The 20,146-nt window shown below is 20.8% G+C and overlaps 4 protein-coding genes across 11 annotated transcripts in view; 2 read left to right on the top strand and 2 right to left on the bottom strand.

The window, feature by feature from the left end:
* LOC409539 (microtubule-associated protein 2) overlaps window positions 1–1,618 on the top strand; it is a 70,317-nt gene extending 68,699 nt beyond the window's left edge. For 4 of the 7 annotated variants that reach the window (XM_026444508.1, XM_026444506.1, XM_026444507.1 and 1 more), the window contains one exon: window positions 935–1,617. In XM_026444508.1, the coding sequence (XP_026300293.1) occupies window positions 935–1,537 (603 nt within the window). In that variant the 3' untranslated portion in view covers window positions 1,538–1,617. Of the gene's footprint in view, window positions 1–934 lie in introns of all 7 variants that reach the window. The other 3 variants (XM_026444504.1, XM_026444501.1, XM_026444505.1) reach the window with 2 other exon arrangements.
* An 811-nt stretch (window positions 1,619–2,429) lies between these two features.
* LOC409959 (cyclin-dependent kinase 2) lies at window positions 2,430–5,337 on the bottom strand. The gene is made up of 5 exons (XM_393450.7): window positions 4,986–5,337; window positions 3,548–3,743; window positions 3,126–3,398; window positions 2,802–3,005; window positions 2,430–2,729 (listed from the first exon to the last, which is right to left on the bottom strand). The coding sequence occupies exons 1-5, from the start codon at window positions 5,099–5,101 to the stop codon at window positions 2,619–2,621; spliced, it is 900 nt and encodes a 299-aa protein (XP_393450.3). The 5' UTR covers window positions 5,102–5,337; the 3' UTR covers window positions 2,430–2,618.
* A 4,006-nt stretch (window positions 5,338–9,343) lies between these two features.
* LOC551248 (tetraspanin-31-A) lies at window positions 9,344–12,327 on the bottom strand. Of its 2 annotated transcripts, XR_001705276.2 has the most exons (7): window positions 12,009–12,318; window positions 11,427–11,594; window positions 10,594–10,692; window positions 10,390–10,509; window positions 10,183–10,314; window positions 9,855–9,982; window positions 9,344–9,678 (listed from the first exon to the last, which is right to left on the bottom strand). XR_001705276.2 is itself a non-coding variant. In XM_016915624.2 (6 exons), the coding sequence occupies exons 1-6, from the start codon at window positions 12,066–12,068 to the stop codon at window positions 9,607–9,609; spliced, it is 651 nt and encodes a 216-aa protein (XP_016771113.1). In that variant the 5' UTR covers window positions 12,069–12,327; the 3' UTR covers window positions 9,344–9,606. The 2 variants fall into 2 exon arrangements, 1 of the variants encoding a protein (XP_016771113.1); XM_016915624.2 differs by lacking the exon at window positions 9,855–9,982 and having other exon boundaries at window positions 12,009–12,327.
* Window positions 12,328–14,940: 2,613 nt separating this feature from the next.
* On the top strand, window positions 14,941–18,076 carry LOC412797 (facilitated trehalose transporter Tret1). The gene is made up of 3 exons (XM_016915623.2): window positions 14,941–15,049; window positions 15,997–16,072; window positions 16,514–18,076. The coding sequence occupies exons 2-3, from the start codon at window positions 16,021–16,023 to the stop codon at window positions 17,890–17,892; spliced, it is 1,431 nt and encodes a 476-aa protein (XP_016771112.2). The 5' UTR covers window positions 14,941–15,049; window positions 15,997–16,020; the 3' UTR covers window positions 17,893–18,076.
* The last annotated feature ends 2,070 nt before the right edge of the window (window positions 18,077–20,146 follow it).

The following is a 20,146-nucleotide window of genomic DNA, read 5'->3' as shown; positions in this document are numbered from 1 at the left end:
GGTCATCAAAAAAGATTGGGAAACATCTATATTCTAAATAAATATGTTAATATAAAGAATAAAAATTAATTTTTAACGTCAATGTGAAAAAAATTTATCTATCATTTCTATTTTAAAATATTTATTATTTATATGTACATTACAAATATAAATTCTTTATATTTGTTTCTTTAAAAAAAAAAAAATAAAAAATATTGTTAATAATAATTCGTTATATCGATTTCGTGTCTTAAATTTTATAAATTCTAATATAAATTCACAAAAAAATATAAAAATATAAATTTTTATATTATCATAATTTTTTTAATTGTCATATGAATATTTTCTTAAAAATATAGTATTTTAATTGACATTTTAATTGACATTTTAGTGCACAATTTTATCACAATTTCTTTTTTTCTTTTTAATTAACTAGTAGTAATTTATAGCACATATAGTGTAATTTAAAAGCACACAATTTTAATGGCAAATATAATTACAAATGCTAATGCTAATAATATAGAAACGATTTTTTTTAACTTTTGTATTTCGAGCATTTAGTATATTTCTTCAATGAATTTTCTTATATGGATTAATAAGCACAACGTGTACTTCACTTTTACACGTAATACTTGGTGGACACATCAATATCGCTGCTAATCACCGCATTTGTAAATTAAGGTCAGTTTGCACATGAATTAACACTTCTGATGATTTATATGAAATTTAAGTATACAATTACAATATTATATTTTCAAAATATATTTAACATATATTTAATTTTAAAAGAAATTACATAAAAATAATAAATTTATTTTATTTCTTGTGAATTTGATATTAAAAATTATAATAAATATAGCGAATAAAATAATTGATAAATGTAAAATTAGATTCATCATATATTTTTTAAATAAAAAAAATACTTGTAATCTATATTAATCTATATATTTTTCAGGAACATATAGTTGAAGAGATTAATTCTTCTCTTGAACAGGTAAAAGATGATTTACCACAACCACCACCAAGTACACCAACAAAAATACAAAATCTACCATCACCATCTTCTATGGTAACTCCTAAAGCCGTCAGAAGTAGTTTGGCTAAATCTCCTGAAATAGGATCAAAAAAAAATTCATCGTCTCTTGAAATTATAGAGAAGGAAGATGGAAACAAGAAAAATCTAAGTTCAGAAGATAGAAATATAATGAAAAACAGAACAGCAAAGTCTCCTATAATTTCACATTCTCTTAATAATTCTCAAGCGAAAAGTCCAGAAAATAGAACAATGAAATCACCTACTTCTTCGCATATTCTTAATAATTCTGAATTAAAAAGTCCAGAAGATAAAACAATGAAATCACCTATTTCTCCACGTTCCGTTAATAATCTTCGAGTAAAAAGTCCAGATAAATCTTCCTCTCACATATCTGGAAAAATATCACCAAAAGAGTTACGGCTTCCAAAATTGGCACCCTCTCCTACACCACAAGAAATTACAATTTCTGAAGTTAATGCAAAAATTAATTTACCAAAATTGACGGAACGTATTACGCATTAAATTATTTTTCGTATATTTAAAAATAAACTTGTTAATTATTAAGAGAAAAAATTTTCGTAAGCTGTAAATGAATATTTGCAACATATATATATATATATATATATATATATATATATATATATATATATGTGTGTATATTGAATCTAGAAAAGCATTAAATATGAGTAAAATATTGAGCTAATATGTGTATGCTTTCTAAATTTCTGATTTTGTATTATATTGATAAATATAAAACTCTTTTAAGTAATTATAAAATAAATTTTTGAAAGACAAATCGAAAAGTAATGAAAGAGAAGGCTTGAGATTTATATTTGCAAATCTGCTACTTTTTAATAAAAATTTGATTTTCATCTCATTTCTTTTACTAAGATAAAGAGATTGAAAATTTTTTATTTTTTAATTAATTTTATGGGTTTTATATTATAATTGTCAATACATACATACATATATATATATATTATCGAATCAAAATATAAAAATAAATTTATTAATTTTATTATAATCTTTTATTAGAATATATTAATATATCATTTATTATATATTATATTATTCTATTATTTTCGTAATAGAAATATAAAATATTACTTTTTTTAATTTAACACTATTTTTTTTAATTTATTATTTTTCATGAAAACTATATTTATCAATGTGTTTATATTAATATATTATAAAACAATGTTGAATGTAAATATTAAGACAATATTTACATATATATAACTAACATCATAAAATAGAATTACGTTAATTACAAAAAATGAAAAAACATTTTTAATTTAATCTTCAAACTTACAATTACATATATTATTTGTATATTATTTAAAATTAACATATATATTAAAAATAATAGCAATTAAAAATATAAGAGTTTTTAAAATAATATACACATAATAAATAATATGTATAAGTAATTTTTAATGTACATAGCAAAATATATCTTTGTTATATAAACGCATTCAGTATATCGGAAGTAAAAATATATTTTAGTATAGTTTTCCAAAAATAATTGTTTTTATCAATTATATTATTGGCAGTTTTACATTGTAAGAATTACAAATACATAAAAATTAATAATATATCTTAATCAAGTTTTCTTTGGCAGTGGGGGTGGAACTAATGTAACTCCATTAAAATAAGGATGGCTTAATCCTTTTTTTGCAGTTATCCTCTGATTAGGATCATAAGTCAAGAGTTTCTGTTAAAATATATAATATTAAATTTACCAGTCCAAAAAATTTTTTTTTTTTTTTATTGAAAAGATTTTTACCAAAAGCAAATCTTTGGCATCAGAATCAAAAGAAGGTACAACTTCATCTAAAGGTCGTGGTTCCCATCTTGGAAACATTGATGTATAATCACGTAGTTGTGATACTCCTGGCCAAATATTTTCATCTGGTGTGCCTAATGTACGGAATATCCTGAAGAGTTGATCTATTTCTGAATCACCTGGGAATAAAGCTCTCCTAGTTGCCTAAAAGAAAAAAATGTAACTTTTTTGAAGAATTAAAATTATTAATAAGTAAATAAGATTTGAATATCTATATTTTATATAAGATTATTACATTGATTTTATTATTTAAATTATCATTACCATTTCTGCAAATATACAACCTAAACTCCAAACATCTACTGCATTGGAATATAATTTTGTTCCTAAAAGTATCTCTGGTGCTCGATACCAAAGAGTTACTATTTCATGAGTATATGTACGAACAGGAACACCAAATGTCCTGGCTAATCCAAAATCTGCTAATTTTATGTGACCCTCCTGATCTATTAACAGATTCTGTGGTTTTAAATCTCTATGTAAAATGCAATGAAGATGGCAGAAAGAAATTGCTTTCAATAACTGATACAAATAACTCTGTAAACATAAATATAAAAGACCTGTCTTGAACAATGAAACTTCATTGACTATTCTTTTAATAAAATATGATTCAATCATTGATTAAAAAGTATTTTCCTATATTATATGCATGCACCTATTTTCAATTGTGATTTTTAGGGCAATACCTTAACAAGAGCTTGATCTAATCCTCCTTTAACGGAATCTAACAATTTTTTTAAATCTTGTTGTAAGAATTCAAAAACAAGATATAGATGATTATCCCCATCTACTACATCAAATAATTGAACAATATTTGGATGTGTGAGTTCTCTTAATAATGATATTTCTCGAATAGCAGTGGATGGAACACCTTCACTTTCCCTGATGCAGATTAACATTAATTTATTAATTATATATGTTAATGATCAATATAAGATTATAACATTGAATTATCCTTTTTCTTTGAAAAACTATAATAAATATGTTTATTTACATATAAAGCAATTTTTAAAGATATGTAAGTTAGTTTCAAATTTAATTAAAATTATAATAAGTGCATTTTGTGTAATGTAAATTGTGTAATTAGTATAAAATTATCAATTGTAAAAATAAATATTATAAAACAAATACATAGAAGAAAATTCCATTTAAGAATATAATTTCATTAATTTAAGAACATAGAATTAAATAAAGGATTTAAAATCAAAAACCAGCTGAGCATGACACAATGGGACAAGCTGAATAATGTGGTGCTACGAAAATTTAGTGTAACGTGGCCCCTGCAGATTCAGCTGACCCCAATGTGTAAATTAGCAGATGTGTTAGCAATGCATATAAGCAAAAGCTCTATCAATATGATATTTTATTTCACTATCTTCAAAAGTTACTTATATTGTTAAATAAAGAATGATTACATAACATTAATATTTTTAACCCTATAAACGTGCAAATTACTTGGATGTTTGCAGGGTGAAAAAAATATTAGTTGTATAAAAAGTCAATATTTTGATTTCTAAAAAACATATGATTTCAGTTTAATAACAATCTTTACATTATATAATCTATTATTTCAAGTTAAAATAGAAAATCATATTTTAAATATTTATTATTCAAAATATTGAAAAAACAAAACATATTATTCTTTGATTTTGATAATAAAAAAAATTCTATAATGTTATATTCTATAATAATAAAAATAATTATTTCCATTAAATATTGAATATATATTTATTAAACATGTATACAAATATCATTGACTATTCATTTAATAAAATATAATTCAAAAATTAAAAAACCTATTTTCCTACATATATATATATACATAAAAATGAAGATCTATTAAATATTTTTTAATTGTTAGAATATTAAAATAAAAAAGAAATATTATTTAATAGAAATTATTGAAAGTTTACTCTATAAAATATTTACTAGATTTCTAAATACACTAAAATATTTAATTTCATTTTAATACTAATTATTTTAAATTAATTTTAAATTGTTATTAAAAGTATTATATGTTTATTTTGCGGTTAATATAATATGGTTATATACATCACCCGGCATAATATAAATATTAGAATAAAAATTCCAGATTTTTATATATTAATATTACAATCGACGTACGTCTCAAGACGAATCTTTTTAAGTGCCACCAGTTTTCCAGTTAACTTATCTTTGGCTTTATAAACCACCCCATAGGTCCCTTCCCCTATTTTTTCTATCTTGACGAAGTTGTCCATAACCTCAACGTCACGTTCGACGTTGTCACTCTTGTTTTGACACTCCGTCGTAATTGCGTATTTTTTATCACCGTTCCGAAATGTTTTGAAATTTTATATCAATGAGACGTCGACAAACAATGTCGACGATTAATAACCTTATAGAAGCCGTTTTATTAAAATTCTTTGTTTATCAACACTAATAATCCACTTGACATGCGTGCTTCAAAGTAGCCATTTTTATTAAGGTTTAGAATAATCGATTCGAGAAATCGATACAATTACATGAGTAATTACTTTATTAAATAATCACTAATGTAATAGGTGAACGAACTAAATAATAAAACATTCGGTTCATTAGCTTGTATATTATTATATAATTAATAATTGATTTATTTTATTGTATTTATTTTATTGTATTATAATTCTAATATAATTACTCTATCAGTAAGTACAAGATAATTATTTATGTGTATATATATATATACATATATTGTCATGTTGTAAACATTTCACAAATTTTTTCTTAAATTTTTTTAAAGAAATTAATATATTATTTGTTTGTATTTAAACAAATAAATACAAACTAAGATATTTTTTTAAGTTTTAAGAAATTTTTAAGTTTTATTTTGAAATAAAATGAAATTTAAAAAATTTCTTGAAATTTATTTTATATGAAATCATAACGAAATGCGAAATGTAAAAATTAAATACATAAACCAAAAAATAAAATTATATTTTTCAAAAATAAAACAATCTTACTAGAGACTTTTAAATATATTTATTTCAGAAAAAATTCTATAAAATAGAATAACAATATACATATTTATATATATGTAAAAATATAAAAATCATTAAAATTTATAATAAAATTTATAATTATTCAAAAAGTATTTTGTAATTACTTTTATTATAAAATTATATAGAAGTATTATATAGAATAAAATTAGATTTAAGAAAATAATTAAAATTGAATTAAATTTTATTCATTAAAAATATGCTATATTATATAAAACATAGATTATTATATTAAAATTATATTATTAATAAAATTATTATTATATTTTTAGTTATTTTTTTTATATTTTATGTTTTTGTATTAAATTGATGTAAATCTAACCTATTTCGATAAAAATACATTCTACTAATATATTTAAATATAATTTAATTAATATATTTTTAAATATAATAATGTATAATTTATTATATATATGTATTTATTATATATATTTATTATATATAGAACAATATTATAGAACATATAAATTATATAGTTTGTAACATACTAATTGCAAAATATGAATAAAATACTGATACGTGAATTTTTATTATATATTTTATTAACATTTTTTTACCAACTCTGTCTTATTTTTATATTATTATTATTTATATCATTGCGAATTATCTTAAAATCATTAATTAAATTTATATTATGCTATATAAATTTTTTTTCAATTTTCAAAATAATCATTGGTTCAAAATTATATGAATATATATTTACCATTTATTTTATTTATTTAATACAGGTCAATTATATATTAATAGACATTTAATATAAGTAAATCAAAAATTGTAGTATAACTATTAAAAATATGATTTTAAACATTTAATATCTACATGAAAAAATATAAGAAAAATTTAATGCGAAAGTTTTTTTATTTTTTATAAAATCAATTTTTAATTTTATAAATGATTGAAAGCTAAAAAATTAATTTATTATCGTAATGTGTTATTATGCTATTTTATTATTATATGTTCGAATTATTATTTATAAACCATTGATTATGTTATGAAAAATACAATAGAAGTTATATTTTCAATAACAGGATAATAAAATCATATTTATAACAAAATAATGAAAAATTTTATTGAAATTTATTATATGATTTAAATTTATAAATATTAATTCGAACTTATTAATGTAAAAAATAAGATGACAATCAAAATAATATATATGTATAATTTTCAAAATTTATCTTTTAAAAATTCTGAAAAAATAAAAAAATCAACCATTACTAAATTTTTTCACGTAGAATATTATATAATCAATTATACTATGATTTTTGTCTTACTCTATATATGTTTATATATATATTTAATTTTGTTCTATAATATAATATTTCACATACAGAAAAATTATAACATTTAAGAATATTTATATAATTATTACTTCATATTTTTGATAAAAGTAAAAGAATAATTGGAATGTTAGAATAATACATTTCTATTAACCCTTTGCTGCATGTTTTATTATTCTTTATGAATCTAAATTTAAATATATATAGATCTTCATATTTTATTATGTTATTTTAATTAATATATATATATGAAACAAAATTTTTTTTTTCAAAATTTATAATAATAAAATAATTCTATCTTATTTTGTATATATATATTTTTAATTTATTAATAAATTATTTTATTTATTTATATTATATATATTATTTATAATTATAATATATTATAAACATAATATTAATATCCCATATATATTAAATATATATAATACATTATATTTTTCAAAATAATTCCCTTTATAATTTAAAAAATTAAATGCATTGAAAGGGTTAATATGTATTATTTTTAAAAATATCCTATATATATAGAATAAAAAAATAATGTAATAGATACTCATTATTAATCATCATATATAAAATGTTATAAAAAAAAGACTAAAATTTTGAGCTAACATTTTTTGAAAAGAACAAAAAAATCTAATCAAATATAGATCCTGAAATCAATTATATTAATAAATAATATAAAGATTTATTTTCACAATTATAATTGTAAAAGTAATATAATGTTATACATTTTATTGATAATAATGTTATATTATATTCTAATATTATCTTCAAACCAATTCTATTTATACTCAATATATTGCTGAGAAACTTACATTAAACATTTTTAATCCTTTAACATAATATTAAGATAATTGATTTTATATTTGTTAATAGATACAATTAAAAAAACATTTCTCAATCAATATTATAGTAAAATAGACCTAAAATAGACACATATATAGACCTTTTTTTATAACAACATATATATTATAATTTTTTGATCGTGCAATTTTATTGCCGTTCTCTTATTTTAATTATAAAAAAAGAAAAAAATAAAATTAATTTAAAAATAAAAATATTGATAATTTCAAACAAGAATATGTATCTTTTTTTTTAAACATGTACTTTCACAAAATAAATAAATGTTTATAGTATTCAGAATATATATAATAACATAATAAATAAATGTTTATAGTATTCAGAACATAATATTATAAATACATATTTTAATAAGACATTTATTGTTTAGTGCAATATTAAATCTAAGTATAATATATAATTATGATTATTCTTTTTACTTATTAATTAAATAAAATAAAAATTTAGAAAATTTCATATAAGCATTACATATTTAATAAAATTAATAATTTTTTTAATTTATTGAAATAACAATACTTTAACTTGATAGAATAATTTAAAGGTAAGAGAATAATTGTAATTGGAATATTTCTTAAATGCATCATATATAAAACTTAGAAATATGCTCTAAAAGAATTTTATAATGGAAACTTTATATAGTATATATAAAAATTAAAGGAAGCAGATTAAAAATTGGAAATTAGTAATGATTAGTGATGATTATGATATTATTATACATATGGCAGTATTGTAATAATATGCCAAGATCAAAGAATTATGTATAATATTTGAATCATCACGTTATATTTTTTATTATAGCATTAATATGTTTGATTCGCGAAATATTAACTATTAATACTTTATAATTTACAACGAAATTCCTTCGTTTTTTTATATTTTGATAAAAAATAATTTGATTTAATTTTCTAATTAATTTAATTGAAAATGAAATTATTAAAAATATTTACGAATATTATAAAGTAAAAAAAAAATTAAAAATCTTTAATCTTTTCTGATTAAAAATCAAACCAGAAAAGATCTTTATCAAATAAAAAGAATTTATAATATTAGGGACATGTTATATCTTCTAAAACCTATTTAAAATTTTTAATATCACTTATACTTTCAAAAAATATATTGATAGAAAGTAAATTAGATAATTAATCATATTTATATAAGTTATTTTTTATAAATAAAGTTTTGTAGAAAGGCTTTGCATAAATGTACCTAAATATTAAACTACAAGGCGCATTGAGGCTTAGTATGATTTTTCTAAATGGATGACTAGAGCACACATTTTAATTATATGTTATCTAATCTGTTCTAAAATCTATGACTGTTCCAAATGTGCTATTTTTTTTTTTTTTTTTCTGTTGAGCATTATAAATTGCGGTGTGAAAGACCAATAGTTTTTCAAAAATTGTATTGTATGCAAGATGATATTTGTACTGTTAAATAAAAATAGGTCTTTTAGCTATTAAATAATCAAACTGACCAGAATTATAGTTATAAATCATTAATCTCATTATCTATCTTTCAATTAAAAAAAAATTTTTTTTTAAACTGAACTATGTAATGTATATGAACTACGTAAATAAAATTATACTAAGGAAATATAGTTTTTGAACATGGATTTAGTTGATTTCTAAAATGTTTTGCCAAGAAAGCTGCAATCACCTGAAAAAGATGAAAATGATTTGAAATATTTTATATTAATTCTTAAATTTAATAAAACTGGTATATATATTGAATTACATAAATATGATATGATGTATGTTATATATAAAATGTGACTAATATAAATTATTTTAAAAATCAATATGTAAAATAAAAAATCGCGACATGAGACCCACCATCTATTAGGAGGATCGCATGAGGTGACAGAGGACATAGCGATGATATTAGACTAGAGGAAAGCACTAGGATTAGCTCGTGGATCTTTCTGATTCCTGTATCGCACGGTCAACCAAACACCAACAAACTGTAACGGGTACACATTTACGGGTTAACATTTACTAAATAAATTACTACTTACTTTAACAAAGTGAAATTATTCACAAATGATAATCTTTTTAAGCATTATATAAATTTTCACATTGCACTTTATACATAAACATATATTAAACGTATAAATACATTATAAATATATTATAAATACATAAAATAATTATAAATACTTACTTCAGTAAAACTGAAAAACAATCCTATGCTGCCACATAGCTTAAAGGCATAATCAATTGTGGATTGTAATTTTTGCATACAAGATGGACATTCACAATCAATATCTGTAGGATATTGACAAGAACAGAATTTCTGAAATTAAAACAGAATTTCGTGTTAAATATAAGTTATATATGATTAATATAATTAATTTTAAATTATATTTACATTTTTACATGATAATGAATCTGAAGTATTCATTATAAATGTACTAAGAGTACCATTGAATCCACAACAATTAAAAGTTTCCTCAACTTTTGTTCTTAATTCTGGTGCATGTTTCCAACCCTAAAAATAATAAAATAATTAAATATATAATATTTAATTATTTTAATTATTAATAATAATAATATAATAAAATGTATATATTACCTGTTCTGCTAATTGTTCTTGCTGTTTGGCATTGACAGCAAGACAAGCACAAGCAATACTGAATTGAATCAAGAATAACAGAAATAAAATCAACATATACTATATAAACATTATTAAGGATTATATTCGAAATATATAATATAAAATATATAATATCCTTTTTTAAATAAATTATAGATGTTTTTATTTATATAAACTATTTCATATATTTGTCAGAGTAACTTATTTTCTTTACAATGTTTAAAAAAAACTTAACAAGAAAAAATATATAATTTATTTCTTAAGAAATAATTTTATATACATTTTCTACTTTTTATTATCATTAAAATCATATAATCATTAAAATCATATTAATTTAAATTATTGTTTAATTATAAAATTTTACGTATAATTATGATTTCTTTTATGCTTATCATTTTCTTTATATTAAGAAAATTCATATAAAAAAATATTTGTTATACATTGAAAAATTTTAAAAGAAAAATTGAATCATTATTGTAATATAAGAAATTTTTTTATAAATCAATTTAAATTTTATTTCATATATTATTAACTATTATATTATGAAGAAATTAACATTTATAAAGTTTGTTATATATTAATTATATATCATACATACTAAATGATATATTAATAAACAAAGTATATCTTTCAACAAAATATATCTCTTTCGTATATCTCTTATATATAATAAATAGATCATCGTTTTTAATTTTTGATAATATTTCTGATTTCCAAAATAATTTTCTTGTTGATTTGATGTCTTAATAAAATAAAAAGAAATTAAAACATGTGATTAAATATAATTCTATTTAATATTTATAAAAGGATACAAAGAATAATAGAACTTGATGATGTTTAACAGCACCAATCAGACCAATTATAGAAATTAGAATCAAAATAACACCACATGCTAAAATACCTCCAATAATAGGAAGATTTGTAACTAATGCTGAAGCTCTTCCATAAACAGCCACACCAATTAAAATAAATGCAACAACCTAAAATATTAATATCAAGATAATTTTTAAATTTAAAAATGCATTTGAAACAATTCACATATTATTTATAAATTCATATTATATTAATATATTCTATTATAATAATATATTCCATAAATGCATTTATTTTTATGATTATATCACTTTATATATGAATTATTAAATTAATTAAGTACTATTACTAATATATGTAAATAATAATATTAAAGTATTTATTTTTCCATTTCCATTTTTACATTTCCAAAAAGATTCTTATTAAAATGTTTCTTAAAATAATTTTTTTTTAATTATGAAAATATGACTTCTTAAATATTGATAGATAAATTATTAGATTTTACGAATATACGAAATTGAAAATAAAATACGATTAAAATAATGTATTTGTTCAAATTTTATAGTTTTATTTTTGCTTACGATATAAAGAATATTTAATGCCGTCAATGCGTTTTTAGAACACGTAAAACCACCGCACATCTTCGTATACGGTCTTTGTTCTCTTTAGCGTATTCACCCGCGAGAGTTTGTTGAGATTTTATTAAATCCGTATTCCAAGAATTTCGATACTTTAATAACACGGATTAATAAGAAAAACGCATGTGAGTTAACTGGTGTAAAAACAAATATCTTGATATTCCTTCACTGAGGACAGACAATTTACGACTGCTCGCACTGTAACGGCTCGAATTATTGAAATGAGTTCGATCTCTCGAAACTTTGGCGTCAAGCGCGAAATTTTAGAAGTAAATCTTTCATGCGCAATGAACATAGTCATATATCTATATATAAATTATAACATATTAATTTGAATAAATTTATTTTTTTAATATAACAATTTCAATAATTTTTTTGTAATTTTTAAATAATGAAATAACTTTATATTACAATATAATTATATAAATAATTATTAGAATTATAATTTAAATATTTTAAATATCATGAATATTAGTATTTTAATAATTTATATAAATATGTTTATTTTTATTAAATTTTATTTTAATTAATTTTATTAAAAATTACCATTTAAGAATTTTAAAAGTAAGAATTTCTTTGTTTTTAACTTATTTTGTATCTACGACGAAATATATCATAAACGTATCATAAACGTATCACGATAACATCTGCAAAGATTAAATATTCTTCACGCAGAATTTAAATTAAATATCAGAGATAACGCATTATACGTATTATACATAAATATTAATGTTTATAATTAGAAATTTATGAAATATATTGCTATAAATTATTATCTTTTAAGTTATTTTAAAAGAAAATATTATTACATTAAATTTAATTTAATGAATTTTCTTATATTAAATAAAAATAACTTTTTACAATATAACATTTTTTAAAATATTATATCGTAAAGAATTATATTCTTATATTCTCTTCAACAAGATTTAGACAATGTTTGTCAAAACAAAAATTATCTTTGTAAGATTTAAAGAAAAAATACTTCGAGTTTGATCTCATTTTTCCCATTGCAATCTTTTTCTCTTTTAATGAATCAACTTCTTTCAATAACTTACGTGACTTTCATTTTTATTAATATGTATTCCACTTTTTATCCGTTTGACTGCAAATAAATCTCTATAATGAAATTTAAATTTAATTATTTCAAGAAGCAATATAATTTATTTATAAATTCTTTTCCACTATAATATTATTACTTCTATTATTCTATTATTAAATAGAATTATTAAAATCTCTACATATTTAAAATTTTTAATATTAATTTTTGATTAATAATATTAATAAATCAAATTATTTTGATATTGTGCAATTTTAAATTAAATGCAATAGATAATAGTTAATCATTCAACATTATTTTCTATTTTGTTTTGAACTATTTTTATATGATATATCTAAGTTGTATTTAAATCAAAATTGTATCTAAATCAAATGAAACAAATTCTCAAGTAAATTTTGATAACTACTATATTTGTTATCAATCTTCTTTGATATCCTATTATCAAAGAATCCTATTTAAAGTCCTATGTGTCTGCCTAAGTGTCTAATAGACTTTGATTTGTAAATTTAACTATTATTAATCATCAATAAGATAATCATGTTTGTAAGCGTCTTTTCTAATGTTTTCTTTATGACATTTTGAACATTACGTTATATTTTCATTTATATAAAAATATTGAAAAGTGAAATTTACATAAAAATACATTTTTATCGAAAAAAAATAAAAAATGTCAATAATATTAATAAATAGAAATAGATTTTTATAATTTTTTAAATATTTTTAATTAGAATAATATAGAAATTATTTGTTAACAAAATTAGAAAAATAACTGATTATATCTGTTTTATAATTCATTTATTATCTTGAAATTATTTTAATTTTTAAAATATTAATTAAATATTTTAAAATATTTTAATACATTAAATACATTATTTTATTATCTTATTTATTATGAAGTATAATATTTGGAATATTTTTATCATTATATTAAATTTAAATTAAATTTAAACATGCGAATAAATCTCTTCAGATTTATAAATTAATATTTTTTAAAGTGACACATTAAAATTTCATGGTTTCAAAGTACCGTACGTAGCATATAGATATCTTCATCAATGCACAGTTAGTAGAACATCAGAACGGTCGATGCTTAAAGTAGAACGTTGAATATTAAACATTTCATTTCATCTGAATATTTTTCAGCGATGTTTTTATTTTAATTTTGTTCGAAAAAATATTATTTTATAATTTTTATACGATAGAATACTGAATAGTATTATATATAAGTAATTCTTTTATCAAAATAAATTAAATAATATTAATTAAATTAAAAAAGAAATCTTTTATGTAATTTTTTAATACAAATTTTTGTTTTGTTAAGAAGAATAATAACAAAATGATTAATTTATCGAGATAAGAAATCTTTATTTATAGAAGCTGTATACTTACATATATTGAAACATTTTTTCAAATTTTTTTTTTTTTTTAAATATCATCTTATTAGCATGTTATTATTATTTAAAAAGTAATCTATATTTTCGAATAATTTTTATGTATAGAAAAATTTGTCTTTATAAATTTTTTATTTTTATAAAAAAAACATTCTATTAAAATTTAACATTTCAAAACATAGTCATAAACAATATTTTATTTTGATTTAAAAAATAAATATAAGCAGAAATAAATACTTAAAATGTGTTCTCGAGTATATTTTCTTTTGTGAATCTTCTTCTTTTTTATCCTTTCTTAAATTTATATATTTTTTTTGTTATTTTCGTGTCTTAATAGACTTCCCTAGTTGCAAAATGAAGGTGTGCACGAGATTCGATTGTGATAAGACAATCACTGATAAACCAACATACCTATAAAATGTAGTACATCGTGATTACACTTTTATTCTGTTTATAATGTTTTAAAGAGGTACGAAGAACGCAACACAAAACCGTCGTTTTTCCTGGTGGCTTGATTGTGTTTCATCATTATCTCTGTAAATATTACAAATATTTTTATTGTTTTACTATTCTATTTGATTTTATATATTTTCATTATTGATTAATTATAAAAATATTTTCATTATATAAATTATTCTTTATATGAAATATATATATTTATTGAATATAAATTAATTATTATTTTTAAAAAAATCAAAAATATAGATTGCAGTGTAAAATTAATAATAAAATTATACTACTTTAATGTTATATAAATGCTATTTTTTAAAAAATATCATAATTTAAAAATATTCAAATTTAAAAAAAAAGCACACTAAATTAATTTATAGCTTTAGCTTTTTAAATCATTTAATGAATTATGATATTTAATTTGATATGAAAAATTTAGAGAATATTATTTTAAAAATTATTTATATAATTTAGAAGATTTAGATTATTAATAAAAGATTTGAAAATAATATAATAAAAAAATACAGACTATGAAAAAAACAATATAATAAACAAATATAGACTATGATAAAAATTTAATATGCACTTTTTTTGTATAATATGAAAATATGGTATATTGAATTAATAATTTTTTTAAATTTTTTAACTGTATCTGAATATAATAAAAATTCTAGAAAATAAGTTATAATAACTTTCCACGATGTTTTATTTATTATATTTATTATAACATGTTATTATATAATATTATAAAATAATATTCAAAAAATTTTTATATGATAAAATATATTTATTATTAGAATTATATCTTATTATTTAGAAAAATTTAATCGAAAAATATTTAAAAATTTATAAATAAATTGATGAATTTTTATTATTTTAAATTATTTATTTTATTAATATATCGCATAATTTATTTTATAATAAAATATTAAAAATAGTAAAAATATTAATACTTTTAAACTTATATATTTATAATATTATCTATCTATACATGATTTTATAAAATATCATTAAATTTCATTAAATATTATAGTCTGTAAAAGAAGAAATAAGAAGGATGAACAAATCGCGTATTAAGTGGTGGCCGCAATATTTAGCAGCGATTACAGGTAATTTTAAATTATTATTAAAAAAAAAAATTTTTTATTTTAAAATTTATTTAATACACATGAAATTTTGTTGTCAAAATAATAATTGCTCAATTATTATTAGATTATTAAATAATTTAAATTAAATAAAGTGAGACAATGACTGAAAAATGATGAAAAAATGATGATAAAACTTCATTCTATCTATGTTTATATTTTTTTCAATATGAATGATATTGAATATTTTGATGTATGATATTCTTTTTAGTTTTAAAAGTGATTCAATTCCTCTTTTGCAGAAATTCGTCATGAAATTGAGTCATTTTTAGTAGTTCAGTAAAAGAAAGGACATATTGTCCCTATCTGACAACTAACCTGGTTTTCAGTTCAATTTCAATGCTGTAGATATTGCCTTATATGAGTTCACACATTTAATATTGAACATATTTCTTTCTTTTTTAGCCACCTTATGTTTAGCAGCAGCTGGTACTCAGATAGGGTGGACATCACCGATATTGCCAAAATTAAAGTCTCCAAACTCTCGTGTACCACTAACCTCGGATGATGCTTCATGGATCGCTTCGTTCTCTCTCCTCGGCTCAATACCTAGCATTATCCTCTCAGGTTTCATCGTAGATCGACTCGGTCGTAAAACAAGCCTCCTGATATCTGGAATACCACATATAATTTCTTGGATTTTAATTATCGTGGCTTGGAATCCTTACGTCCTCTACTTATCGAGATTCATAGGTGGCATTGGGCTTGGTATAGGTTATGTTATTTGCCCAATGTATATCGGTGAGATCGCCGACAAGGAGATTAGAGGATCTCTAGGTTCTTTTATCAAACTTATGGTAACTTTTGGCGAATTGTACGCTCACGCGATTGGTCCATTTGTGTCGTACGAATGTTTGGCTTACAGCTGTGCTGTAATGCCTGTAATCTTTCTTTTAACATTCGGTTGGATGCCAGAATCTCCTTATTATTTATTAATGAAGAATCGCGAGGATAAAGCGATAAATAGTTTAAAACGGCTTAAAAGATATGCGACGGAAGATCAATTGGAAGAAGATATGGAGCAAATGCAAAAAACTATGATCAAGGATCTCAGTGATAGAGGATATATTTGGGATCTTTTCAACACTAAAGGTAATAGAAGAGCTATGTTAATCAGTTTTGGCCTTCAGTTAATCTTGCAATTCAGCGGTTTGGCTGCCATAGAATCGTATACTCAAGAAATTCTTGAAGAGGGTGATACAAATTTATCAGCTGCAGTAGCAGTGATCATTTTAAGTGTTCTTCAGTTGGTAGCAGGTGTTGGTGCCGCAGCTCTGGTGGACAAATTAGGAAGAAGACCGTTACTTCTCATTAGTACATTTCTTGGTGGATTGTCTTTAACTGTTGCTGGAACATTTTATCTTCTTAAACTTTACATGCTGGTAGACATGACAGGTTTTGGTTGGGTTCTTTATGCCTCTATTATATTTTACGAATTAATTATCGCATTAGGTTTGAATCCATTAGCCTATATGATGCTCGGAGAATTATTTCCAACTAACGTTAAAGGAGCTGCTGTGTCTGCAGCAAACTTGTGGGCTTCTTTATTAGCATTCTTCGTTTCGAAAATGTATCAAGTTATTTCCGATTTTTACGGTGTTTATACTTCTTTCGGTTGGTTTGCGATCAGTTGTTTTCTTGGAATTATTTTTATACTCTTTATGGTCCCAGAAACAAAAGGGAAAACTTTGTTAGAGATACAAGAAGAATTGAATTGTAAACGAAAACAAGAGCGGAAAATAAACAAGAATAAACAAGAAGCCCACGTAAGTACAATAGGTTAAGTCAGGTATACGATGGAACGATAGTTTTGATTTACATTGATAAATTAATTAATGATTAATAAGATTGCTATTTAACTCATCATGATCTGTTGAAAATTATTTTGAGATAAAGATTGAAAATAACCTTTCAGTATATTATTTAACACTAGAATTATTGAGAAAGAGTTTTAAATTTTGCAATTAGTAAAAATGTATAGGTTTTTAACGAAATTTATATTTTCATATTATATTTAATTAAATTTAATTATTGTATGTAAATCATCTGTTTATAATATATTTAAATACATATAAATTAATGATTCTAGTGTTAAAGATAATATTTTTATTCAAAATTTACAATTTATATTTCGAATACAAAATCAAATATATAAAATAACAAAAGAGATAAAAGAGATTTATTAATTTTTATTATTTCAAGATGCAAGAAAATATTTATCCATATTTTTATCAATAATATATAATCGAAATCTTATCAAATTTTAAAAATGCTTAAAGAAAACAATGAACTATCGTTCCAAATAAAAATTAAGAATCTCTTAAACATTGTTTTCAAGATATGTCTCGAGTGTTTTCGATGTTAAACTTGAATTTTAAAATTTAATTCGAATAACATTTCAATGAAAAGAATTCTATGGATCGTTTTCTATCAAAATTTTACTTTTTCGAAAGACATACTAAAAAGTCGTTGTTAATATGAAATTTTATATATTAATTTTATAATAAGTTTGCTTAAATATTAAAAATTTATTTATTTATTCGAATCAAAGAACAATTATGAAAAATGAAAATTCGAAAATTGTGACAAGATTAACACCGAAACGTTAAATTTTCCGAAAAAATTATATTTTATTTTCTTTTTTCTTGTTATTGTAATTTAGAATATAAGACTTTGTTTCCTAAGAGAGGGCCCTTATATTCCAAAGGAATTTGCTTCGGATGAAATATCAAGATCGTTGAAAAAGATACTTGATTAAGATTTCATCGTTGATCAACAAAAGCAAGTTTGTGAGTTTCCTTAATAAATCACTCACATAAAAGCAAACATGGACAGATCAAACAATTGTATAAAAAAATCATATGTCATAAAAACAAAGAAAAAGAGGAAAATGTGATAAGTACGATTTAAATTAAAGACTTTGTACACATTTATTTTTTTTTTTATCATGTTCATATACAATTTACACGAGCATTTATCAGTATTTTCGACGACTGATTATTTACATAAATCGTAGGAATTTTACGATGAAATCTTAGTCGAGATAATAACCGGAGCAATTTCAATGAAGAAGTACAATACAAAAATTTTTTTTGTTAATTTCTAGAAATTAATTCGAAAATTCGAACAAGTTTCTAGAAATTGTATTGTATCATGAATGTGCTATTTAGGGTCCCAATTGTGTAAAGAGCAAACTCGCATGACCATCTTTTTTTTCCCTTTTAGGCAGGGTTAAACGTTGAGACTGATAGATTTTAAATTAATCGTAAGCGTATTTTTACTCATCGCCAAATGATATCACATTATAATGAAAAATTGATTTGTTGCAGCGGAAGGATTTATTTAAATTTTTACGATTATATTATTCAATCTGTAGATTACTGTGATATATAAAATTATATATTTATGCATACACATGTTAATTTATTTGTTGAAACATCTTTGAAGGATCGATTCTAGAAATCTTATTAAGTTATAAGCAACTTAACTTTGTGTTAGATGAAATGAAATGCAGAGTAAGACATTATTATTACTGTTACATCATTAGCTTATTCTGCCTTTGTTTTGCTTCATTTAATGAAAACTTAAATCATTTATAATTTAATAAGTAAACTTCAATTGGTATTTTTGTATATAATATCAACTTTTATATTTGGGATTGTCTCTTCTATATTGCAAAAATATTTTAACACTGTATAAAATATTCTTCTCATATTATAATATCATTATATATATATAAAACATTTAACAAAATTATTTCCAATATTTTATTTTACAATTTATTTTATAATTTCAAGTTTTTTATACAGAATGTCTCATTTTAATTTTTTCATTTTTTTTTTCTTGTATTTACATATTAATATTTCATCCATGTATTATTAAGGTATTGGAGTAATCTACAGATTAAGTATATATTTAATAAATATTTTGAAATGTTCCTTGTGATTGAAATGGCGATTAGGACCATCTTTTATCCCTTTCAGGCAGGGTGCAAGATAAATAATTAATATAATGGTTACGATTAAACATTATCAAAGC

Source organism: Apis mellifera, linkage group LG12 (assembly GCF_003254395.2).
Source record: "Apis mellifera strain DH4 linkage group LG12, Amel_HAv3.1, whole genome shotgun sequence".
Classification (NCBI taxonomy): domain Eukaryota; kingdom Metazoa; phylum Arthropoda; class Insecta; order Hymenoptera; family Apidae; genus Apis; species Apis mellifera.
Note: the sequence above shows the minus strand (reverse complement) of the source record. Positions and strands in the feature narration are given on the sequence as shown.

Excerpts from the sequence above, each read along its gene's own strand:
- LOC551248 (XM_016915624.2), bottom strand. The coding sequence starts at position 12,068 with ATGTGCGGTGGTTTTACGTGTTCTAAAAACGCATTGACGGCATTAAAT. Across the intron at positions 11,595-12,008 it reads CATTAAATATTCTTTATATC|GTTGTTGCATTTATTTTAAT; the intron begins GTAAGCAAAAAT and ends TTAATATTTTAG. Across the intron at positions 10,315-10,389 it reads ATTCATTATCATGTAAAAAT|AAATTCTGTTCTTGTCAATA; the intron begins GTAAATATAATT and ends TTTTAATTTCAG.
- LOC409959 (XM_393450.7), bottom strand. The coding sequence starts at position 5,101 with ATGGACAACTTCGTCAAGATAGAAAAAATAGGGGAAGGGACCTATGGG. Across the intron at positions 3,399-3,547 it reads TAGATCAAGCTCTTGTTAAG|AGTTATTTGTATCAGTTATT; the intron begins GTATTGCCCTAA and ends TTATGTTTACAG. Across the intron at positions 3,006-3,125 it reads GTTGTATATTTGCAGAAATG|GCAACTAGGAGAGCTTTATT; the intron begins GTAATGATAATT and ends TTTTTCTTTTAG.
- LOC412797 (XM_016915623.2), top strand. The coding sequence starts at position 16,021 with ATGAACAAATCGCGTATTAAGTGGTGGCCGCAATATTTAGCAGCGATT. Across the intron at positions 16,073-16,513 it reads ATATTTAGCAGCGATTACAG|CCACCTTATGTTTAGCAGCA; the intron begins GTAATTTTAAAT and ends TTTCTTTTTTAG.